Source organism: Hyaena hyaena, unplaced genomic scaffold (assembly GCF_003009895.1).
Source record: "Hyaena hyaena isolate Hyena2069 unplaced genomic scaffold, ASM300989v1 scaffold_19, whole genome shotgun sequence".
Taxonomy (NCBI): Eukaryota; Metazoa; Chordata; class Mammalia; order Carnivora; family Hyaenidae; genus Hyaena; species Hyaena hyaena.
In genome coordinates, this window is record NW_024080651.1 from 573616 (window position 1) to 599289 (window position 25674).

At 44.9% G+C, this 25674-nt stretch overlaps 2 protein-coding genes across 2 annotated transcripts in view; both read left to right on the top strand.

The window, feature by feature from the left end:
• The window catches only part of LOC120227253 (beta-adrenergic receptor kinase 2-like), a 43739-nt gene extending 37308 nt beyond the window's left edge, over positions 1 to 6431 (top strand). The window contains exon 3 of the mRNA XM_039225401.1: positions 3445 to 6431. Coding sequence (XP_039081332.1) covers positions 3445 to 3566 — 122 coding nt within the window. The 3' untranslated portion in view covers positions 3567 to 6431. The remainder of the gene's footprint in view (positions 1 to 3444) is intronic.
• GRK3 (G protein-coupled receptor kinase 3) overlaps positions 1655 to 25674 on the top strand; it is an 82684-nt gene continuing 58664 nt past the window's right edge. The window contains exons 1-2 of the mRNA XM_039225384.1: positions 1655 to 1668; positions 21207 to 21280. The gene's annotated coding sequence lies outside the window, so the exon portion shown is untranslated. The remainder of the gene's footprint in view (positions 1669 to 21206; positions 21281 to 25674) is intronic.

Below are 25674 nucleotides of genomic sequence, written 5' to 3' on the forward strand. Positions count from 1 at the left end.
CGTTTTGTTTCATGGCTCCTAATCTCACAGTGGCGGGTGGGCTCCGAATGGGTGGTCAAAAAGAACCTGAAACAGAACAGCTCTCCCCGGGACATTGATGGGGGCCCTTCTTTTCCCCTTATTTTGTATTCTCATTTATGATTTTCAAAATATACCTGACTTCCTCCTCACGAGATACGACATCTATAAGGGTCTAGTTGTCACTGAGTTTTTTTCTTGGTTTAGTGCTAACTGTGCTGTATGCCTGTGTTCTTTTTTTAAAAAACAATTTTATAGAAGGCTATGCATACAGTAAAATGCATCCATTTTAAGTATCGAGTTTGACTTTTTTTTAATGTTTATTTATTTTTTGAGAGAGGAGAGAGACAGAACATGAGCAGGGGAGGGGCAGAGAGAGAGGGAGACACAGAATCCAAAGCAGGCTCCAGGCTCTGAGCTGTCAGCACAGAGCCCGACATGGGGCTTGAACCCACGAACGTGAGATCATGACCTGAGCTGAAGTCAGAGGCTTAACCGACTGAGCCACCCAGGCGCCCCTTGTTTTTTTTGAGTTTGACTTTTGAAAAAAGTGTACACCCAAGTAACTACTACCACAGTCCATATGTATAGATCAATTCCATCTCTTTATTTTTTTATTTTTAATTTTTCTAACGTTTATTTATTTTTGAGAGACAGAGAAAGCGTGAGTGTGGGAGGAGCAGAAAGAGGGAGACAGAGGATCTGAAGCAGAGCGCAGAGCCCAGTGTGGGGCTCAAACTCAAGAACCATGCGATCATGACCTGAGGAGATCAAGAGTCAGCTGCTTAAGGGACTGAGCCACCCAGCCCTCTATCACTTTAAAGAGAGCATTCTTGCCCCTTTGTATCAGGCAACCACTGATCTGCTCTCAATCACAATGGATTACATCTGTCTTTTCTGGAAGTACATTTAAACAGTCCAACAACATGCATCTTTGGTGTCTGGCTTCTTGGCCCTAGCACAGCATCCTTCCTTGAGAGCCATCCGTATCATGGCTTGCCTTGGGCTTGGTTTCTTTTCTTGCTGAATAGTATTCCATCGTGTGGACTGAACACAATTCAGTGTTCATGGACATTGGGGATGGGTTTGGGCCAATTATGAGTGAAACTGCTATCGACATTTTTACCCGTTTTGTCTTTGCTGTGAACACATCTTTTTAAAACATTTTTTAAAGTTTGTTTATTTATTTTGAGAGAAAGAGTGCATGCACAAATAGGGAAGGGGCAGAGAGAAGGAGAGACAGAATCCCAAGCAGGTTCCGTGCTGTCAGCACATAGCCCAGCACAGGGCTTGAACTCTCGAACTGTGAGATCATGAGCTGAGCCAAGATCAAGAGTCGGGCACTTAACCGACTGCACCACCCGGGCGCCCCTTGTCGTGAACACATCTTGCTGCACAGATAGGGTCCTTCCTTTCTGGTAAGTGGCTGGAGGGGAATTGCTGGACCCGCTCCCCCTTGGGAGGCGCATGCGCATTCCGATTGTTAATGTCAGTTCATGAATGTTCTCTCCTTTGTCAGATGTCCTCCTTCGTCCCGCTGGTAGATGGTTCTGATGTCTGCATTCTCTGCTGTGATATAACCATGCCTCCTTTAGTCCTGTGTGCCTGGTATAGCTGGTCTCTGATCTCTGCCTTTTAATCAGAATATTGAGAGCATTTACAGGAAAATAATCACCGATATAGTTGGGTTTAAGTCTCACATCTTCCTGTTTGTTCTGCTTTTTTCTTCTTTCGGATTGAGTACATTCTAGTATGTTATGTTGCCATTCCTGGTCTATTAGCTTTTCTTCCTTTTTTTAAACGTGTTTGCTGTTTCCAGACCTTGGACTCCCTGAACTTCTGACGCCCTCACCTCAGGAGGACCACCCTCGTCCGCTTGGCTCGTACCCCCTCGTCACGGTTCAGAAAGTGCCTCCAGGCTGAGAGCTGGCCCTTCCTGGGGAGCTCCTGTTTATTTCCCTTCCCCCGCAGACCGTGGCCCCTTTTAGGCCTGAAAACAGTGGCTGCATACATTTTGTCCCGTTTTCCGGTTGTTATGGTGAGAGGTTAAGTCCACCCCTTGTTACTGCATTATGCCCTGCAGGGTGATTTTATTTTTGAACTAAAATATTTGGCTCTTGGTGGGAAAATGGCTCAATATATGAAACCGGAGCAACTGCAAGCCCCCGGGCATGTAATAGCATTGCTGTAATTGCACAGAGCGATACAAAGGTGGTGATCGGTTTCCAGCACACGCAGGAGAAGCAGAAGCACTGAGAAAGTCTTTATCCGGACTTCTGGGTGGCGGTGACCGCCGTTATCCAGCCCTTGGGTGCTCATGCTCTGCATATAGATCTCAGTCTTCAAAATAACTTTCCGTGGAGGTCAGCATTGGCCTCACTGTACAGGTGAGAAGACTCTCAGAGGTGAAGTGACTTTTTTTTTTTTTTTAAATATTTTTATTTCTTTCTAGGAGAGAGAGAGAGACAGCGTGAGCAGGGGAGGGTCAGAGAGAGAGGGAGTCACAGACTGAAACAGGCTCCAGGCTCTNTCAGAGAGAGAGGGAGTCACAGACTGAAACAGGCTCCAGGCTCTGAGCTGGCAGTCAGCACAGAGCCCGACGCGGGGCTCGAACCCACGAACCGCGAGATCATGACCTAAGCGAAAGTCGGACGCTCAACCGACTAAGCTACCCAGGCGCCCCTTGCCACGCATCTTGCAAAGACGGACGGAGCTGGACTTGACCTCTCAGGGTTGGCGTCTGCCCCCTCCCTAGCTCCAGCTGTCAGTCACTGTGCTGGGCTGGGCGGTCTCATTAAGAGGTCTTTCCTGATGACGTAGGTGCCACATCTCATGGGGCAACAGCAGAATTCAGGGGAGACGCAACCAGCGCGGCCATGCGTGCAGTGGCTGGTTTCTACGCGGAGCGGCTCCCTGGTGCCAGGACAAGGCAGCGTGATTAAGTTCCCACAGGAACACTGGGCCACGAGCACCCTCCCCGTGTCCTGCGCGCACAGCAGACTGACCCTGCTCTCCCTTCGTATTGGTGGTAACAGCTCCACCAATGCCTTCCAGCCACCCAGGGTCCCCAGTTGCGACGCCAGCTCGGCGCCTCTCTGCCCTTGTCACACGTGCCCCTTTCCTTTCCCATCTCTACCGCCACCTGAGCGTATAGCTAAGGTTATGCCCTGACCCACATTTTTCAGGACTGTCTATTCTAGTTTTTTTTTTTTTAAGTTTACTTATTTATTTTTGAAAGGGGGGGCCGATCTCTCTTTGGGTAGAGAGAGAGTCCCAAGCAGGCTCCATGCTGTCAGCGCAGCGCCGGATGCGGGCTCGATCCCTCAAACCGTGAGATGAAGATCTGAGCCGAAATCGGGTCAGATGCTTAATGGACTGAGCCCCCCAGGCGCCCCTGGCTATCCTATCCTTGTGTTCATTCTGCAGTCCCTTTACTAACTGTTTGGAGGTATTCTGGAACACCGTTTCTCCCTGTCCTGTCTGTGTTGGGACCCGCCCTCGTCCCCCACGACGGACGAAGTTCTGCGGCTGTCTTCCACGCCCTGTGAACCCGCCTCCGTCTTCTCCCTACGTCGTTTTCCTCTGGAGCCGCCTTCAGTGACTGGTGTCACGCGCCGTCCCTGTGCGCCTTCCGTCGCATTGTGTCCCTCGCCGTGGAGCGCCTCCGTCTGGTCTATGCTTCTGTCCTGTTGGCCCAGGTCCAGCCATGGGAGGATGAGCATAACGCCCCCCCCCCAGATTGCTGACTACAGACAGTCCGTTTGCTGATGTTCTTGCTGCACTTGTGTGTGGCACGTTTTTGGCACTAACTGTGGAAAATGTAGTCATACCAGGTTCCTCTTTCCTGCTGGTTCCCTAACGAGTGTAAATTCCTCGGGACCAAAGATAATCTCTGACACTCTTCCTTCTTTGTGACTCTCTGGCATCTAGTTCAGTATTTTACACAGCTGGGGCCCTGGCTTCCCCTCCGCCTTCCCCTTGGTTGACTCTGTTTCGGCACAAACTCCTCTCAACTGCCATTTCTAGAAAGCTCTCCCTCGCAGCGTTTTGTGTAGACAACGTTTGTATCTTATGGGGTTGCTTCTCGGTGTGGTGACGGTGTTCTGGGGGGAAGTAACGGCCCGCCGATCATGCACCCCGTGTCCCCTCTGGCCCCCTCACCATGGCCCCCATGGGCGTCTTGCACCGTTGGGCTGGGTGTGTGCATGCCCCCCCCCCCGGAAGTGGAGGGCTGAGGCGGGCAGCTGTTGGGAGCACACAGGTCCCAGAGCAGCAGCTGTGTGGACGCCCCCTCCGTCTCCTCCTTGCACGGAGGGCGGGAGGACCGCATCCCTGCTTGCGGGAGATGGCGTAGGGCCTGCACATAACTGCCTTCAAAACTTAAACTTGGTCAATAGCTTTATAAAACACCTGTGCCATTTAGTGGTCAGCCGGCAGTCAGCGGGCTGTAAGTTAAAAGGAATTTGGGCAAAGTAATCACAGATACCGTCTCCTCGCTGTACTGAGTAGTCATTTCATGGTTACTAAATTGCACATCAAACATGAACAACAGCTCCAGCCGCCTCTGCTTGGGGTCCCGTCCCAGGGGGCCGTGAGGGCTTCTCACCCCCGCGCGGCGGCAGCGCCAGCCCAGCCACCTGGTGTGCAGGGTCACGCTTCTGTTCTTTGGAGTCTTGAAGCCTCTTGAGAACATGTGCACGCCCTCACACATACCTGGGGGGGCGCTGTCGGGACACAGGGCCACCAACAGGCGCCTATTCGAGGTCGGCTTAGGGCGTGGGACAAGGGCAGACAGTCCATCCGGACAGGGTGGTGGCAGGTGAGTGCCATACCGCGGAGGGCCATGGGAAAGGGCAGGGTAAGAAGCGACATTGCCCAGGGCCTGCTGTGTTGAGGACAAAGAGCCCTGGGTCTAAAATCCTCAGGCCTGGATTTGAGAGCTGAGTTGTAGTTTTGCATAAAGCAGTTGCCCACTTCTAGGAGAAACCAGCCCCCAGCAGGCATGTGGGCGCCTCGGAGCTTCCAGCAGACCCCGGCCACTGGGCCAGTGACCGTGACCTGGTGCCAGTATTCTTATCAGCGGGCCCTGGGCCTGCTGGCTGAAGTGCCCCCGCCCCGCACACTAGCCTCCCCGGTGGCGTCGCGCATCCCTTCCACCGCCCTGCCCAGATTGGACGCCTCCCTCTTTCCTTCTGGCCACTGAAACGCCCGCCTGCGAGCCCCTGGCCACCCTTCCCGCCGCCTCTCTCTGGCCTGCTCAGCTCTCCACGCTGGAGAGCTTCACCTCCTCCTGAAAGCAGGTGCAGCTGTGCCCCAGTCACACTCACCTTTCCCAGTCGGCGGTTTATAAAAGGTTTATTGAGCTGGGATTAGAGAGACGATCCAGAAGGCAGGCCGATTGCCTCGGGGGGCCCTCGGGGGGACGGCCGCCACATGCTGACACTGGAAGGGGCACATCCTTCCCCGACACGGTGCCAGCCGCCCGTCCAGAGGCCAGAGGCCCGGTTCACGGGGAGATGCTAGAGGTATGTCCAGTAGCTCCAGGGCTGTGACGACGTGGGCGCGCGGATCACCCAGACGGGGCCAGGGGCCTCAGGAGGAGGAGAGCCAGGGGATCCCTGCACAGCGGCCCTGACTAGCGAACCCCGATCGGAAAGGCCCTACATGCTGTGAGCACAGACCGGTGGCCCAGGGTGAGAGCGGGCGAAGGTTGCAGAAAGACAGGTTGCTGCAAAAGAGAAATAAAGGGAACTTGACCGTACTAAAAGATTTTCAACTTTATGAAAAAAATAAGAGAAATGCAAAGTACGGCGACTTGGCAATCTTACTGTTTCATCTTTCAGACTGGAGCAAGAGCCGCGGTTTAGCGACTCTGCTTTGGTGTGGCCGCAGGTTTTGGGGGACGCTGGGGCCCGCTGCTGTGGGGAGGACAGGCAGGTGCTGCTCCCACGGGGCCCATTCACCGGGTCTGAGAAACTGACGGAGCATTGATAAGCCCTTTGACTCAGAAGCCTCACGCTAAGGATGGGTCCCGCAAATGCGCTTGAATACACGAGAAATGACGTATGGAGAGTTATTTAGTGCAGCGGTTTCCCAAGAGCCACGAATTTGCCACAACCCAGACATTCATCGTTAGGGAGCACGTGATATGGATTGTGGCACTCCGGAGGGTGGAGGACCGCGCAGCCGTGAGGAGGGACCAAGGGGCTCTTCAGGACCAGGATAGCAAGATGTCCAGGGTGGAGTGTTGTGGAGAGATGGCTGACATGCGCCGTGCGTAGAGTATGGTGGAAAATGAGTTCATTTTGTGCCTGCCTTTGTGTTGTGTTAGAAGGTAACGAATGGGGCAACTGGGTGGCTCAGTTGGTTGAGCATTTGACTTTGGCTCAGGTCATGATCTTGCTGTTTGTGAGTTCGAGCCCTGTGTCAAGCTCTGTGCTGACAGCTCAGGGCCTGGAGCTGCTTCGGATTCTGTGTCTCCCCCTCTCTCTGCCCCTCCCCTGCTCATGCTCTGTCTCTTTGTGTCTCTCAATAAAAAAAAGGTTAAAAAAAAAAAAAAGAAGGTAACAAGTGCCTGTAAGGGACTCAAAGTGTCATGGGCTGTACACATAGATGCCTCTTTCCTGGAACGCTTGGGTGGCTCAGTTGGTTAAGCATCCAACTCCTGGTTTCGGCTCAGGTCATGATCTCATAGTCCGTGAGTTCAAACCGCATTGGGCTTTGCACTGACAGTGCTGAGCCTGCTTGGGATTCTCTCTCTCCCTCTTTCTCTGCTCCTCCCTCCCTCCCTCTCTCTCTCAAAATAAATAAAAATTTTAAAAAATAAGAAGTTTGGGGCGACTGCATGGCTTAGTCAGATAAGCCTGATTCTTGGCTTCAGCTCAGTTCATGATCTCATGGTTTCGTGAGTTCGAGTCCCGCATCGGGCTCTGTGCTGACAGTGTGGAGCCTGCTTAGGATTCTCTGTTTCTCTCCACTCCCCCCCACCCCTCCCTTGCTCACGCTGTCTCTATCTCTCTCAAAATAAATAAATAAATAACTTTTAAAAAATAATAAAAAGTTTCTTTCTGGTAACAGTGCAGGGCAGGTGTTTGAGGTAGCGTGAGGCTTCCTTCCACGCGCGAGGTTTGTCCTGTGTTGTGGCACTGGTTTCCCTCGGCACGGAGCTGGGTGAAAGAGGGTCAGGAAATCACAGCAATTTCTTAGTCCTGGCCCAGAGGTGACGCACGCCACCTTCCGGAAGAGACGCCAGGACACCAATAGCAGTGACTCCTTGCGGGTGATGGGGAAGGCTCACAGCTAGGACGATGAGGCACAGGGCGGGGAGGGAACTTGCCACTTCATGCCTCTCAGTGTATTTCTGACACTTTGAACTGTTTTATCTATTCATAAAATAAGAATGGTTAGTTGTGCATAGCGAGATCGTGCCTTGTAAGTGCCAAGAACCCAGGGCCGTGGGAGCGGAGAAGAGGGACAGTTCCCCCTAGCCTGGGGTGGCCGGTAGCCTGGGGCGGGCGCTGGGAGAAGAGGAGCCGGGCTCAGTTGCGGAGTGAGTGCATCTGAGAGCATACTGAGCCCGCAGGGCTTACCTCAATGTGGCCAGCTGGGCGGGTGGGGTGCACACTGCGCTCTGGCTGGGCCAGCAGTGGGGCGGCCTGTGCCCTGGAAGCTGGCCGAGCGTTCTGGGCGGCTCCGACGGGAAGTTCAACAGCAGGGGAGCTTCGGGATCAGATCCAGGACAGCAGCGTAGAGGGGACTGGAAGGGGGCCTGGAGACTGGGCAGCGAGCCAGGCCAGGTTGCACTGGGCGTGCCTGTCTCCCCTACAAAGCTGACTGCACATCAGGTAGTGTAGAGCAGTGAGTCTGTCTGTCCATACCTCCAGTGAGATTGCAGTTGCGTTGAGGAGCCCTTCGTTTCACACTTTAGAGTATCGTGCCGTGAATATTTCGCGCTTGATTCTCTTTTATTTTAAATGAGATGTTAATATTTCCGTCCGCTAGAAAAGTGCTCAGATCCTAGGCGCGTAGCCTCAGGAGTGATGACAGAGTAAGCACACATGTATCGATTGGTTGACTCTTGCTTGTTTCTTCCCTGTTAAAATCATGGTTAGACCATCAGGTGCACGGCCACACACGCCCACACACGCCCACCCATCGTGCCCTGGCCATGGCTTCCTCTGTGGTGTGCTCCAGTTTGCATAATACCAGTTTTAGCAGGCGCTCCCTGCAGAAGTCTGTGGGAAACACGTATCGGGTGGCTTACTAGAATAATCTTTCCATTTCATTTTAAGTTATTTTGAATCTCACTTTTAATTGTCAGTTTGTTTACTGTTGGATGTGCACAGAACTGTGACGAATGAAAACATTGACTACAGTCTAGAAATTCTAAAGTATTAGTGTGGTGACCTTTCTTTTCTATTGTCTTATAATAAAATGTTTTCAAAAGGCTGCAAGTAAGGCAGCTGTTAGAAGACTCCAGATAGAGTTTTTGTGCCACTGAATTTTCCACATTTTCTTCTCTATCGTGACTTCCTTTGTTCCCTTTTGACTCACCTTGGAGAGTTTTTTCACTATCTGTATACTGTTTTTTTCTTATGTGTTTGCTGATGTGTTTATCATTTACGATTTCATTTTTACAAGAATATCGTGTACCCTGGATGTTTGAGAATAGTTGTTGCCGACCTCTGTGTTATCAAAAACCTTTATAATTTCTTTCTTTGCTCCTATGCCTCCGGGTGTGAGTGATTTTATCTGTCGTACAAACGTGTGCTTTATGAAAAACATCCTATAGACATTGATGACCATATAAGTGACCAGGCATCGGCTTCTAGAAATTTTAGATCTCACTTTGTGGCCCACTCATAGCCACTGTTCAGGAACATCTTTTGAGCCGTGTTCCTGGTCTGTTGTAGCTACTGAGTCTTACATATTGTTCTTCTTTCACATTACTTTTTCAGTGGGGGAGAGGGTCAGGTTTATTGAGGGAAAGCAAAAACCACCATTGAGAGTATACAGTTCTCTGAGTTTTGACAAATGCATAAAGTTGTGTAACTACTACCAAAATCGAGACATAGAGCAGTTCATCACCTCCCCAGATTTTCCAGTGTCCCTCCTGGTCAGCCTGCATCCCACTCCCCACCCCCTGCTGATCTGTTTGCTGTTCCTGTGTGTACTCCTTTTCCAGGATGACGTAAGTGCTGCCACTGACTGTGCAGCTGTTTGAGTCTGATTCTTGCACGTTGAGTAATGCGTCTGAGCTTCACTCGTGGTGCAGTATCGGTAGCTGATTCTTTTGTATCGTTGGGCAGGGCCCCATCTTATGGACACGTTACAGGCCATTTGCCAGTTGAAGAACCTGGGGTTATGTCAGGTTTGGGGGTGTTAGTATATAAGGCTACCATAAATACCTGTGGTAGGTTTTTTTGTGAGTATAAGAACATTCATCTTTCATTCCTCTTGGGTAAACACCTTGGAGGGGATCTTTGGATTGAATGGCAAGAATTTGTTTGCTTGTTTGTTTATTTAGAGTGTGAGCACATATGAGCAGGGGATGGGGCAGATGGGGAGAGATGGGGGAGAGGGAGAGGGAGAGAGAGAATCTTAAGCATTTTCCATGCTCAGTGCAGAGCCTGATGTGGGGTTCAATTCCACGACCCTGGGATCATGACATGAGCTGAAATCAAGAGTTGGACGCTCAACCGTCTGAGCCACCCAGGCGCCCCAAAACCTGAAACCAGCTTATTGATTTCTACAAAAATTCCGACTGGGTTTTTGACTGGGACTGTGTTAAATCTATAGATCGATCTGGGGAAAATTGACATTTCAACAATATTGAGTCCTCTGATCGATGAACATGGTATCTCTTCTCCTGTATTTGGATCCTCTTTGGTTTTGTTCATTAGTATTTTGTAATGCTTAGCATACAGATCATGTACATATTTGCTTAGATTTATTCTCAGGCATTCTATATTTTAGTGTTACTGCAAATTTCCCATTATTTATTGCTAGTATATAGAAGTATTCTACCAATAGTGGGTGTGCAGCAAATTTATGAATAAATCCAATTAGTTGAATTCTCATAGGGAATATTTTAAATAATTTATTTTTTATGTTCTATTTGAATGCCTCTTCGCTAACTTATGAAACTTCATACTTTATTCATTAAAAAGTACTTTGATTGGTAAGGGCTTTTTGTTATTTTGCACAGCAAAACTCTGGGAAGTGTTCACTGTCTTTGGCTGATTTTACTCTGATTCTGGACCATCATGGTACTGACTTCTCTTTCTGTCTGGGTGCCTTTGTGGGCTTCTCCAAGTAGCCAGCTTACTCTCTCTGATTTTCTTCTCTTTGACCTCATGACCATTAGTTATGTTTATGTGTCCTTCACCATTCATTCCATGCCTTTATAATTTGATCCGTTTTATTTCATTTAGGGTAATCAAATCTTAGAATTGAAGAAATATGGAGATTAGATAATCCAAAGCCTTTTCCATTTATTTATTTATTTGTTTGTTTATTTGTTTGTTTATTTATTTAATGTTTGTTTCTTTTTGAGAGAGAGAAGGGCAGAGAGAGAGGGAGACAGAATCCGAACATGGGGCTCAAACCCACAAACTGTGAGATCATGACCTGAGCTGAAGTTAGATGCTTAACCAACTGAGTCACCTAGATGCCCGCCCCCTCTTTTATTACTTTTTTTAAGTTTATTTATTTATTTTGAGGGAGAGAGGAGAGAGAGAGAACAAGAGGGGAAGGGGCAGAGGGAGGGAGAGAGAGGATCCCAAGTGCGCTCCACTCTGTCAGCACAGAGCCCGATATAAGGCTTGATCTCACGAATTGCAAGATCATGACCGGAGCCAAAATCAAGAGTCAGATGCTTAACTGAGTCCTCCAGGCGCCCCCAAGGCCTTTCCTTTTAAACTTGAAAAAAGAAAAGTGCTAATATTAGAGACCCAACACCTGTTTCGTTAATTTGTTTACTGACGTGTAGCACTTCTCATCCTGGTTTATAAGACAGTCTAGTGTGGTTGATGGAACTGCCTCTTGGTGTGTGTTGTGATAGTGGATGACAAGTTATACGCAATTATTTTGAGGCGCTTGAACGAGTTGAAGAACATTTCTAGAAACACAGGAATTGTAATGGCTGCACAGTGCGGTTTATTCTAAAGGCCATATAGACATGCAGTGCACAAAACGATAATCTTCACATTGTTAGAAACAATATTTTAGAGAACTCTTGGAACATGTAGCTCTAATTTTCTACAATAGATCACTTTCTCCCTTCTCTCTCAGAATTAAGTTTAATTATAGTGGAGCTTACAAGCATGGCTCTATTTAAATTATATTAGCTTTCCTATTATATTGTGTTTATTCAAGGAACTCTAGCTTTTAGGTGGACAGGAAATTACTAATTGTCAAGGTAATAAATATTTGAAAAGCGAGGTTTATAGCAATAATTTCTATTCTAAACACTCACATAAAATTTTTAATTGTTAAAAGCCAAGTTTCAGTTCTTTTTCTTTAACACAACTTCCTTTCCTTTTCCAATAAATGTATACAATTTCAGTCATGTTCTTTTTTTTTTTTTTTTTTTGAGAGAGAGGAGAGGGTGCACGCATGCATGCATGCACACAAGTGGGGGAGGTGCAGAGGCAGAGAGAGAGGGAGAGAGAATCTCGAGCGGGCTCTGCCCTGTTAGCACAGAGCCTGATGTGGAGCTTGATCTCCATCTTAGAATCTTGAGATGATGACCTGAGCCAAGATCAAGAGTCAGAGGCTTTACCGACTGAGCCCCCCAGGCGCCCCTCAGTCCTGTTCTGTTTTATGACTTTGCCCTTTCTTTTGTAATTTTAAGCATTATATTTTGCTCTGATTTTGAACTTAAAGAAAAGTCCTAAGAATAGTTCAGGGAGCTCTCATGTTCCCTTCAGATAGCTGCACCGCTGCACATACCTGCTGCCTTTGCTTTGTCATTCTGTCTTTCACTGTGATTTGTTTCTGAACCACGTGGGAACACTTTGGAGACCCCACACCTCTTGACCATTATCTGTTTTAGTTCGCGTGTGTCAAGGACAAGGTCATTCCCTTAGATAACGGCACTACAGCGTTCAAAATCAGGAAATGTGACCCCAACGCAGTACTGTCATCTAATCCACAGACTATGTCCAGATTTTAACAGTTGTCCCCAAAATGCCCATCTTGGCTGTAATCTTCCCAGCCTGGGATCCAGTCATGGATCAGGCTTGCTTTTATTTGTCACCATGTCTTCATTCTCCTTGAATCTGGCCAAGTTGCTTAGCCTTCTTTCTGGGTTTCTGGACTCAAACACGTTTGAGGGGCACAGGCCAATTTTGTGAAATGTGCCTTTCTTTTGGGTTGTCTACTCTTCCAGAACAGTTAGGTTCGGAGTATGCATTTTGTCAGGAAGACCGCAGACGAGATGGGCTGTTCCCATCGTGATGCTACTTGGTCCCAGTGCTGGCGATGCTAATTTTGATCCCTGGCTCAAAGCGGGTGTGTTTTCCTTTGTCAGTAATAAGCAATTTACAGGAAATTGCTTTTGAGACTATGTAAATACCCTCTGTTTTCGCGCCCATTGACTTGTATACTCCATCATTCCTTCAATGAGTTGGCGTTTGTCTCTAAGGAAGAGATTTCCTTCTCTCCTTCCCTCCTTCTCCCTTTGCTCTCTTTCTTCTTTCCTGCCTTTTCCCTCCCTTTCTCCCCTCATTACCTCCCTCCCTCTGTCTTTCTTCCCTTTTTCCTTTCTTTCCTTTCCTTTCCTTCCCTTCCCTTTTCTTTTTCCTTCCCTCCTTCCTTCCTTCCTTCCTTCCTTCCTTCCTTCCTTCCTTCCTTCCTTCCTTCCTTCCTTCCTTCCTTTCCTACCTCCCCCCCCCCATCCATCTATCAGTGTGGGCTCTTGGATCCTTAGTTTATCCAGCGGTTATAATCCATTACAGGATTATTTAGTTTGATGTCCTCGTTGCCCTAGGCTTGGCTAATGGGAGCCTCTTCAAGCCGGTTCCTGCATCCTGTTGGTATGTGTTCATCATCCTTTGAGCACCGCCTTACTGTCTGGGAGAGTATGATGTCTAGAGCTCAACTTAATACTCACTGTCCCTGCCCTAGAGCCAACTCATCTTTCCTTCAAGGGATTGCAGAGCCTGGTGTTCAGAGCCCCCAAACTTGTATGCTAGAGCCGTTCATTGCTTCTAAGTCTTCTTAGCAAAAGAGCAAGGAGTATGTGTGTCTGTTTGTGTCTAGCTGGCTAAAAAAGTGAGCTCAAGGGGCGCTTGGGTGGCTCAGTCGGTTAAGCGTCTGACTTCAGCCTAGGTCATGATCTCACGGTTCAGGAGCTTGAGCCCCGTGTCGGGCTCTGCGCTGACAGCCCAGAGCCTGGAGCCTGCTTCAGATTCTTGTCTCTCTCGCTCTCTGTCCCTCCCCTGCTTCCTGTCTGTCTCCCCCGCTTCCAAAATGAATAAACATTAAAAAAAAATTTTTTTTAAATGAATCCCAAATGGATACCCAGTTATAGTCCATTAGTACAGTATACATTCTGTTCTCTTTGCCTGTTTTACCTCTTTTCCAAGAAGGCTCCTGTTATCCTCAGTATATTCACTCATTTGTATAAGCCTAGAACCACCATGAGTAGTTTTAGAACTGCCACCTCATGCTACTGTGGAAAGCAAATCAGCTAGCTAGAGTTAATATTTGTTTAAAGTAAATTTACTTGCAGTACTGTACAGTTTCGTTCTGATAAATGCATAAGCCTGCATAACCCACACCTCTATCAAACCACAGGACATTTCCGTCCCCAGAAAGTTCCCTCATGCCCTTCTCGGTCAATTTCATGTTCCCATTTCTTATTTTATTTAACCTACAAATTAGTTTTGCCTGTTCCAGAACTTAATATATAGATAATTCTATAGTATATACTCCTTTATGTCTGCATCTTTGGACAAGCAAAATGACATTTACTTATGTTGCTGTATCAGTGTTTTGTTCTATTGTTGACTAACATTCCATTTATCCCTCAGTTGATGGACTTTGGATTATTTCAAATAAATCATGAACACACCCGCTATGAAGATCCATGTATGTCTTTTTGGAGCCATATGTTGTCACTGGGTAGATACCTAATAGTGGAGTTGCTGAGTTGTGTGTTAAGTGTGTGTTTGAATTTATGAGAGGCTTTCAGACTGTTTTCCTAAGTGAATATGCATTCTGCTCAAAATCTGTATTAGCCAGGCGTTCTCCAGGGAAAGAGAACCAGTAGGGTGTGTGTGTGTGTGTGTGTGTGTGTGTGTGTGTGTGTGTGTGTATTGAGAGAGAGAGAGAGAGACAGACAGACAGACACAGAGAGGGAAATTAATCATAAGGAATTGGTTCTTGTGTTTTGGAGACTGGCAATTCCAAATCTGCAGAGAGGGCTGATAGGTTCAAGAGCCCAAGAGTTGATGTGCAGGTGAAGCCCGAAGGCTGTGTGCTGGCAGAGTGTGTTCTTGCTCACGGGAGACTGGGCTTCCTTTTCTTCTAGTCAGGCCTTCCGCTCACTGAAGGGTGTGCACCCACATTATGGAGAGCAGTCTGCTTACTCACAGTCAAATATTATTCTTAGCCCCAAATATCCTCTTCAGTGGGCATGAAAGTTGCCATTGTGAGTCCATCCCTCATCGTCTTGGCACCATATGCATCTCCGTGGACTGTATTTAGTTCCTAAATAGAGTATGGTACTGAGGTCATACTCCCACCCGCCGTGATACGACTGTCCTGCGTGTAACCAAAATGTCCTAACCCTTTCCCCAGCAGAGGGTGCAGAATGATGAGCGATGTTCTCTCTGATACCCTGTATCTTAAATACCACGATGTAAAGTTAACAACACCTAAGTGCTACGATATAAAGTCTGTACATCTTACATTACTGAATAAGAGAATAATGGGAAGAAAACAAAGATGCTTGTTTAATACACACACACACACACACACACACACACAGTAAAGAGGACATACTCATGAAAATTATAATCTTTGTTTCTGTAACTGGTGCCATGTTGTAGGTGGTGTTCGTAACTACCTCCTCCCACTGCCCTCACTGTGTTCCCTTTACCTTCTGTAGGCTCCACAGCTGGTCATTGTTGTTTACCTGGGAAAGTGACCCAAACCTTCATTCCCGAAGGGTCTGGGCCACCGGCACTCCTACCTGAATTGGGTTCTAGTGGTTTTCCATTGACGTTCCCAACAGGGCAGGGCCATACTAAGAGGGGATCTCCTGTTTCCCAGACATGCTCTTCCTTCCCTCCTCTGTGGAGGAGCAGTCCAACGTCCCCGGGCTAGTCAGGGTCAGTCACCCCAGCCAACACAGTGACTCCCTCCTTGGCCTGTGGAGTCAGAGGCACGAGGGGTCCAAAGCACCGTATATGTTCCTCAGCAAATGCGAGTCCTGGTTACCAGCAAACAATATTGTCTGTTTTTTCAGCTCTGCCATTCAAGTAGTCGTGTGTGGTTTCTCAAAGTGACCGACTTTCCATTGGCACGAAGATCAAAGACGCGGAGCCCATTTCACGTGCTTATCGGTCATTTGTCTCTTCTGTTGTGAAGTGTTCAGCTTTACGTCCACTCTTTTCTGGTGATTTTCTTTTAAAAATTGATGTGTAAGAGTCTTTTTAAAAACGTACATATAGGGGTGCCTGGGCAGCTCAGTTGGTTGGGCGTTCACCTCCGGCTCAGGTCATGATCTCACAGTTCGTGAGTTTGAGCCCCGCATCCGGCTCTGTGCTGACAGCTCAGAGCCTGGAGCCTGCTTCAGATTCTGTGTCTCCCTCTCTCTCTACTCCTCCCTGGCTTGTGCTCTGTGTGTATCTCTCTCTCTCACACAAAAATAAACGTTTTAAAAAAAAAAGTACATATAAATTGGATACAAGGCCATTATCAGATTTAAGTTTTTGTAATATTTTATCCCCAGTCTCTGGCTGGTCTGTTTCTTAATTGTCTTTTGATGAACATAGGGCGAAACTTTGATAAAGTCTAATTTATTATTTTTTTCTGTGTTCTGCCTAGGAAATCTTCTGCATAAGTATTTTCTGTGAAGGTATTCTATCCATTTTTAGAAGTTTTATAATTTTACCTTTAACATTTAATTTTATGATCAATCTTTTTTTTAACGTTTATTCATTTTTGAGAGACAGAGAGAGACAGAATGCGAGTGGGAGAGGGGCAGAGAGAGAGGGAGACACAGAATCTGAAGCAGGCTCCAGGCTCTGAGCTGTCAGCACAGAGCCTGACGCGGGGCTCGAACTCATGAACTGTGAGATCATGACCTGAGCCGAAGTCGGCCACCCAGGCGCCCCGTGATCAATCTTAATTTAATTATTTATAAGCGTGAGGCCAGGGTTCCTTTTTTTTTTTTTCTTTTTCTCCCCATTTGGATATTTTTCCAGCACCACTTGTTTTTTTTTTGTTTTTTTGTTTTTTTAATTTTTTTAATTTATTTCTAGGAGAGAGAGAGAGACAGCGTGAGCAGGGGACGGTCAGAGAGAGAGGGAGATACAGACTCTGAAACTGGCTCCAGGCTCTGAGCTGGCAGTCAGCACAGAGCCCGACGCGGGGCTCGAACCCAAGAACCGTGAGATCATGGCCTAAGCGAAAGTCAGACGCTTAACCAACTAAGCCACCCAGGCACCCCCCAGCACCACTTGTTGAAAAGACCTTCTTTTCCCAATAATTGCTTTAGTGCCTTTGTTGAAAATTGGTTGACCATCTAAGTGAGGGAGCATTTCTGGATCTTCTGTTCTGCTCCACTGATTTGGTCTTACTGTATAATGAGTGTGAAGTCCTTGGACTTTTTCTTCTTTTTCAACCTATTTTGGGTATTCTAGGTTTCTTGCATTTCCATAGGCATTCTAAAATGAAAGCTTGTTAGTTTCTTTAAAAAGCCTCCAGGGGTTGTGATTGGTAGTGTATTGAATCTAAAGATCAATGCTGAGCCGTACTTAGTCTTCCAGTCAATAAACTGAGTATATCTTTCTATTTATTTAGGTCTTCTTTAATTTCTATTAAGTAATATTCTGTTTCCAGCATTGTAGTCATGTATATCTCTTCTTTATCTGTTCCTAAGTACTGATTGTTCTTTGATGTTATTGCAGATGGACTTGTTTTAAAATTCTGTTTTAATGGTGTGATGTGAGCATATCAGAATGTCACTAATGCTTATGTAATGGCCTTGTACCTTCCGGCCTTTCTAAATTCACTTTTATATCCTGGTAGTTACATTGTAGATAGGATTTGCTATATAGATAACCAGCTTGTCTATGAATCAGTTTTAATTCTTCCTTTCTTTCCCTTTTGAAGGACTTATTTCCTTTTCTTGCCTTATTGCACTGGCTAAGACCTCTAATATATTAGTGAATAGGAATGAGATTAAACACTTTAGCCTTTTCTAATCTGACGTGCTTTGTGCATCTCACAGCCCAGAGGGGTCTTGTTGGCCTTCTGTATGAAATTCATCTCCTTTTTATCATCTGTCTCAACGCTTTTTAAAATTCCTTTATCTCATTTACCATAAATTACACTTATCTTATTTGTGCACTTCTTTGTTGTCCGTCCCTTACGCCAACCCTTATGCCCCTTATGGGAAAAGTTCTGTCTTCACCATTGCACCCCCGGTGTATAGCACAGTGGCTCTTAGTAGATACTCGGAAATGCTTTGTCAACTCAGCCAATATTGGCAAAACTTTTACAATCACACAGTTTATCCTTCCCAGTGTTAGAATCTCTGTGGCAAAACCTAGGACAATTATTATTTCTTGGAAGACATTTTTCATATTTTCCTTTACCCTTGGAAAAATTTTTAGGAGGTAACATCTCATAATTTCTAATAGAAGTTTATATTTGATGGTTTAACAAGTTCTTAACTGATATTTTATAAAGAAACAAGATAAAAGTTATCTTTGTATATTGTAAACAGTTCTCATTGGTAGTTTATAAAAAGCAATACAATTCTTTCTCCTCTTTTTTGCAAAATACTGTGACAAATTGGGATGGTTTACTTTTTCTGGATGTTATATATACCCCAAAGTTAACCAGCATTCAGGCAGTTTGCAGTGGTCCAAATATAAAAATAGGTGCAAACACATTCCACAGTTGTCTAGTAAAAGCAGGCGTCAAGTCACTATTTTTTATTCTTTAAAATCTGGAGAAATCACACCGATGAAGTGAACCTGTTGGGCAAATTATTTCCTTGTTTTCACCCTTTGGCTTTTGTCTCATCTGCAAAATGCTTCGTGTGTGTGTGTGTGTGTGTGTGTGTGTGTGTGTAATTTAAGCCCAGTGAAGGGAAATTACTTTTGGCCTATACAACACAGTGATCTAGAGTTTATCCAAAAGGCAAAATGCCTTTCTTCTTGCTGTTCCATTTTAACAGCTGCTGTGACAGAAAGTAGGGCTTGAGTTTGTGTGCAGACATGAGGAAGATAATGGGGCTTTTCCCTGTGGTGTGTTACAGCCAGTCTTTGGCTCATCCCACACCCTGACAACGGAAATTGCATCACAGAAGCAGGTAGATGCGTTTGCAGTTGGGTGTGCATTCATTCATCTCCCTCCCTCCTCCTCTTCCCTCCTCCCTTTTCCTTGCCTCCCCCTCCTCTCTCGTCCCCTCCCCAGTCCTCCCTCCACCCTTGGTTCTTCCTCCGTCACTCCCTCTGTGTCACGGCGGTTTTGTTCCTGCGTAGGTACTACAGAACGGGACCTATGTGGCTTCTCCATAAGCAGCGTCCATTGTTGGTGGGGGAGGTAGATAATAAAGAAGATACAAACATATGCATGTGATCATTTGTGCTAGTCACAAGTGCCATAACCAGTGTGCGGTACACGTTTGTGCGTATGCGCATGTGTGTCCGCACATACACGAGAGAGAGAATGAATAAGAACCCTCCAAGGCCTAAGGAGGGGTGCTTGAACTGAGCTCTGCAGATCCCCAGGGTCAAGGGGGATAGCAAGCTGGTAACCCTGAGAGCACGCCAAATTTAACGTTAGAGAGGAAATGGAATGCAGGCCTATGGCCTCAGTGCAGCGAGCTTGGGCGGGAACAGTCGAAGAAGAGGCTGGAGGAGAAAGGAGAGCTTCGATTCTAGAGGGCGTAATGGGCCATGATGCAGTTTCCCCTTGATTCCCGGTTCAGCCCAAAGCCAGTGGTTGGTGTATGGCATGTCCGTTCATTCTGTTGTCTAGACGCCGCAAAAACGTCTCTCATATGATCAAAGTAGCCTCCATTCACATTCTCATTTGAGTTTTTTCTCCCCAAAATAGAAAAAGAAATACAAGAACCAAAACCTGACACAGCTGAAAAGAGATGAGCACATCCACAGTTATAAATGGGGCCATCAACGGCCCTCTGTTGAGAATGGATAGAATAAGGAGATGTTCAGTAAGGAATTGGAGGAGGGACTTCAGCCATTGTCCACCAACTTGGCTTCCTTGCCTTTTTATTTTGCGTAATGAAACACTCTACCCTATACACTTCCCCCCTCCCCTGAGTGCCCATGAATCATTCACCTACAGGGACCAAATTTGGGGCCAAAGCCAAGTTTCAATTAATTTGAAAGCATTGAAATCCTCCTGAACACGTTCTCTGGCCACAGCAGAATTAAACAGAAATCAGTATCAGAAAATACCTGAAACCCCCAAAATACCTGGAACTCACACCACACATTTCTGAAGGACTCATGAGTCAAAGAAGAGATGCCAAGGGGAATTTGAAATTAACGGACTTTGAAACACACGAGCATGAAAAGGTAACCATTGCTCATATTTAAAATATAAATATTAACGTGCAGGGAGGTAGAGATTTGCCTCGTCAACTCTTCCTGTTTGTCCGCGTCCTGAGTTTCCTCCTTGCCTCATGTGTCCCTGTGTCCTCAGTGCCTGGAAACGAGGTGGGCGTGCCCAAGTGCCTGCTGCCAGTCTTCCTCTGACCCTTGCTGGCCTCACCTACTTAACCAAGTGGTCCTGATACTTTCTTCTAGTTCTAGTCACCAAGCGTCTACCATTTTCAGAGGTCATCTTCCTGGAACCATGGAGGGGAATTCTTGGAGCAGTGACACACAGGGTCAAGTACCTGATTCCTTTAGCTAACCTCAGATGAGACCTGTCAAATCTGCTTCTTCGGCGTCTCCCTGTCCTATCTGGGGAATTCTGGTCTACCTTCTCCCTATGTCTTAGACTTTTTGTGAAGTCTTTCCTTCCGTTCCCTTCCGTGACTTCCGTTTCCTCCGGCTATCCTTTCTTTCGTCTGACTTCTTCTGACTTTTTAGTTGTGTTTGGCTTTCTGCCATCTCCACCCTCCGTCTCGTGTCACATTGTCCTAATCAACTTCATTCATTCCTTTAGGCTTGACTGTGTGCCAGGCATTAACCTCAGCAGTGGGTTTGCAAATGCCGGGGCCGGGGCAGGTATGGCTTATAACTTAGATAATCGATTGGAGTCTACTCAGTACTTTGACAGAGTCGTGTTGGAAGGGTTATGTAAATAGGCATTTGTTCAGCAAACACCTATCGGCCTCTTCCCGTGTACCAGGCACTGTGTAGTAGAGGCGGCATTCCAGACTCAAAGTGCTGATTGCTTAAAGGTGAGGTGTGGAGCTGTGAAGGAGCAGATCATGATTTGGGAGTGGGTAGTCTGCTTTGGCACAAGGTATTTGGGGATTTTGAAGTACTTTGAGGTAGTAAGTGGTAAGAGGAAAGGTTGAGAAGGTCTTTAAAGGCCTTTAAGATAGGAGTTTAGTCCTGTTTCTGTGGGTGTAGAATTTACCATCTTTATGATGACTCTTCCCAACACTTACACCATACCCATGTCTCTTACTGCTTGGGTTATTCTTCTGTTTGCTGTAGAGCCCAGTAGCTCTGAGGACCTGTGACCACTGGCTCTGTTTATCAGGCAGTTTTTAAAAGTGGGAGGGGGTTGCCAATAGAGAATGAACCCCAAATCAAGGAGCCAGGCCTGTGGTGCTCTTACCTTAGCCCTTACCCGGAGTATTTCCTTCTAGGGGATAAGTAGCCCTTTGAAGTCTTTATTATTATTTTTTTAAGTTAGGGGAGAAAGAGGTTGAGGTATAAACATATTACTTTGAAAATACCCTATGGGGTAAAAAATTCAACTTAATGTCCACCCTGAAATTTTTTATTCTTTTCCTTTAGGTTTCTTGCTATTTAAAGATTTTTGTTTGAATGAAATTAATGAAGCTGTACCTCAGGTGAAGTTTTATGAAGAGGTAAGAAGTCACTGTTTTACTGGTGCTTTTATTTTAAAAGCATATTTAGACTGTACTTTGGAGAATATTGAGACTACTAAGTATCTTACAAATATGTGGAAGCTCATTGACCATAATTAGTAGTACAAGGTATAATATGCAGTTGATTATAGATACTGACCCCATCTATGAGCATCCTATTTTTAAGAGGGCCAGAGTGCTCTGGAAGCATGAGGAACAGTTGAACTAAAATTCCAGAGGAGGGATTATCATCGAGAGGGGCACTGAGGATCAGCAGCTATTTGATTTTCTGCAGAAATGTACTGATTCTGGAGACCTAAGCTGAGGCAGAGGGCCGCTATGGAGTGAAAGAGAAAGTAGCAACGTTTTCCAGTCACACGTGGCTGGAGTGACAAATTGGAGACATGGTGGGAAAGGGCAGCCTTGGACACACAGCTGCCTTTCCCAATAAGACATTGGGAAGGGAGCTGAAGAGATAGGCCAGGAGCTTCTGGAAGCCTTGCTGAAATCTCCCACAGCCTTACAGCACTGTGTTGAAATATAGACCTGCGGTAGCAGGAATTTGAAAACAGAACAGGCAAGAGACAAAGGCCCTGGGCAGCGGTCGACTGACACTGAAGATCTGTAGCTACTTATCACCTGGGGCAGCTGCTCATTTCCAGACTCCTGTCTGACAACCCAGGTTTGGCCCTAGGCAGACGGCTGCTTCTGGGAGACAGAAAAGCCAGAAGAGGTTTCTGGGCTAGAATAACAAACAAATGAGATTGGAGGAGTCCCAGACATGTGATTAGTCTCCCTCTCAAGATTTATGTCAAGGTTTGAGGCTGAATGGGACAGGAGGCCAAAGATCTATCAGAAAACGTCTTATGGGCAGGACTGAATCTAGTGGTGACAGACTTCTCACTGAATTCCATGGAGAGCCATGCCTTAGGAATGGGGGCAAATCAGAGGTGACTGATTCCTACCAAAATGGAGACCCAGCCCAGCCTCATTCCACGTTGGGTGATGAGACCTCTCCCCACCTGTGTAGCAGAGCACAAGGGGAGCCCTCTCTGTCCTGTGTTTGCAGGTGGAAGATAACATAGAGAGACCCTACAGTGTTCAGCATACAATAAAAAATTATGGAACATCTAAGATACAAGATCATATGACTCATAAAGTAATAGAAGCCAACTGACAGAAGACTCAGATATTGAAGTTAGCTGACAAGTACTTAAAAGTAACTGTAAATAATATGTTTAAGACAATAGAGGAAAAGAAGAGAAAACAGATGGAGGAATAGTGAATATCAGCCCAATTTATTATGAAGAACCAAATGGATATTCTAGAATACCTAATTTCTAATATTCTAGAATATTCTGTTCTATTATTCTATTATATATAATATTATATTATATATTAATTAATTAATTAATTATTATTAATAGAGGCAGAGATATAATATATTCTATGTATAATAGAATAATAGAATAGAATATTCTAGAATATTAGAAATTAGAACCTAACGACTAGAATCAATATCAGGTTGGTTACAATAAAGCCAGGATTAATACATAGGGAAGCAGATCTGTAGATAATCTCACACTAAAACACAGAGAAGAAAGAATATAGAAAAGAAAAAGATAAGGACATTGAAGACATGTGGGATATGGTTAAAAGGTCTAAGACATTTACAAAATGATGAAAGACAGCTGTTTACAGATTCAAAGAATTTAAAACTCTGAGCAGAAGGGCTACAGAGGAAACCTATCTTTGCATATCAATGTAACACCATGGAAACCTGTGACAAAGAGAAACTCTTAGAAGCAACCAGAGGGTGGAAAAGGACACATTATTTTTAAAAGAGCAATAAATAATATGACTGACTATGACATCTTAAAACAATGATTAAAACAAATAACACAACAAAAAAACAGGCAGTGGCGTGGCCATCTAAGTAATGAAAGGAAAAAAAAAAAAAAAGAAAACCTAGAATTCTATTCCCAGCAAAAATTTCCTTCAAAATGAGGGTGAAATAAAGATATTTTCGGAGAAAAACTAAGGGAATTTTGTCAGTTGTGGACGTGCATTACAACAAATACTAAAAAGAGATACTTCGGGCAGAAGGAAAATAATCCCAGATGAAAATGCAGGAAGGAAAGAGGTCATCATGAATATGTATGCAAAATATAAATGGATGTTGACCATGCAAAATAATAATACTTTTACATTTTAAAATATATAAAACTAAAATAGATGATAGCACAAAAAGCAAGAGAGGGGTTAAAGAAGTTAAGGTGTTTTAAGATCTTAGGATTATTGGGAGGTCGGGTGGATAGTAAAAGTAATAATTTACATTGACTTGTAATGAGTTAAGAATGCATATTGTAATCTCTAAGGCAGCTCTTACAAGAATAAAAAGTGTATATCTAACAAGTTAAAAGAGAGAAAATGGAATAAGACAATAGTGGATTAATAAAAAAGGGAAACAAGGAATGAAAGAAGGACATAAAATAGATGGGTAAAATTGAAAACACAGAATAAGATGGTACGGGCACCTGGGTGGCTCAGTCGGTTAGGTATCCGACTTCGGGTCGAGTCATGATCTCACATTTGGTGGGTTTGAGCCCCATGTCAGGCTCTGTGCTGACAGCTCAGAGCCTGGAGCCTGCTTCAGATTCTGTGTGTCCCTCTCTCTCTCTGCCCCTCTCCTGCTCGTGCTCTGTCTCTACCTTTAAAAAAAAAAAAAAAAGAATAAGATGGTAGCCATAAATCCATCTATGGAAGTAATTATATTTAATGTAAATGGACTAAATACTCCCAAGTAAAAGTCTAAGTTTCTCCCTGAATAAATAACCAGAGCTTTATTATACACTGCTTACAAGTGACATGCTAGGAACAAATGCATGGAAGAGGATGCACAGATACAAATACCAACCAAAGCAGAGCTGGTACAGCAGCACTAATATCAGACCAGGTCTATGGTAAATGCTACTTAGAGGCAGAGATTATTTCATAATGGTAAAGGGTTCAGGATCAATATCTTCAACTTCTTAGTAACAAATAATGTAACTTCAAAATATATAGAGTCAAAATTCACAGATCTAAAAGAAGACAAGTCTATATTCTTAGCGGGAGACATTAGCATGCACTCTTCAAGAGTTCATAGAACAGACAGACAAAAAATTAGTAAGGATACAGAAGATCTTAATAAAGTGATGAATAAGCTTGACCTAAGCGACACATATAGAATGCTGCACCCAGCAAAAATAGAATTTGCCTTCTTTAAAGTACACATGGAATGTTTATCAAAAGAAATTATCTGCTGGGGCCTAAAGAAAACTCTTGCAGATTTCCAGATCAAAATTGTTCTGAGCGTTTTCTGACCGCAATGGAATTAAACTCAAATTGAATAACAGAGTTTACTAAGAAATCCTTGACTTCTTGGAAATGAATACATTTGTAAGTAATTTATGAGCCAAAGAAGAAATTAGAACAGTAATTAGGAAATATTTTAAATTAAAATATATTTTAAATAGGACATATGTTTCCTATCCTAAAGCATTTCAAATGTTCCAAAGAAGGCAGAGCATAATTAGGACTCATATTTGTAATCTTTGTCCAAGTTTGAAAATTGGAGAGATATTCTTTTTTTCCTGGATTATATATAAAACTTGAAATTTTTAAATATGTATACCGGATAGCTTGATGTTTTTCTATACTTTTAAAATTATATTAATGTATTTCCAGGGAGAATGGTCAAATTACGATGTACATTTAGTATCATATAAAAAAATAAACAAAATCAAAAGGATTTTACTCACTGTGCAGTAACTTTCATTCTTTCAATCTGAATTGTAATCTGGATGAGTATCAGTCACCTTTTGATCTGTTGAAAGAAATATCTTTCTCTATTCTTAAAAGCGTTACCTCTCTAGTTTCAGCAAGTACTAAATCATCTTGGCAAATACAGAGACATCTTTAACAGATAACTTTGGCAAGGTGGAAACGTGGGTGGTCTACTTGGGTTACTTCTTAAGCACATCTTGCCAATATGGCGGTGAGCACTGCTGATGTGTCCATTTGAACTTTTAAACATTGGAATGCCTCTTGGTTGGCGTGCTCCCAGCTCTTCACTCCTGTCGTCTGGTTTGGTGCATAATGGACCTGACTTATCCGACTATCCCTTCGGAGGATTACACCCCAAAGCTCCTCAGCAGCTCGCTCTATATCTTTTTTTTGAAGATACCATCCAGTCTTGGGGCTTCAAACACAGGTTTCTAAATTAGTACAGCCTTTAAGCATTAAGGTTATCAATAATTCTTCTCTGTGCTCTTGGTTTTAGCAGTCTGATTATTTCTGGTGGCTGTTGCATGACCTCAATCCCTAGAAAAGTGGATATTTTGTATGTTGTA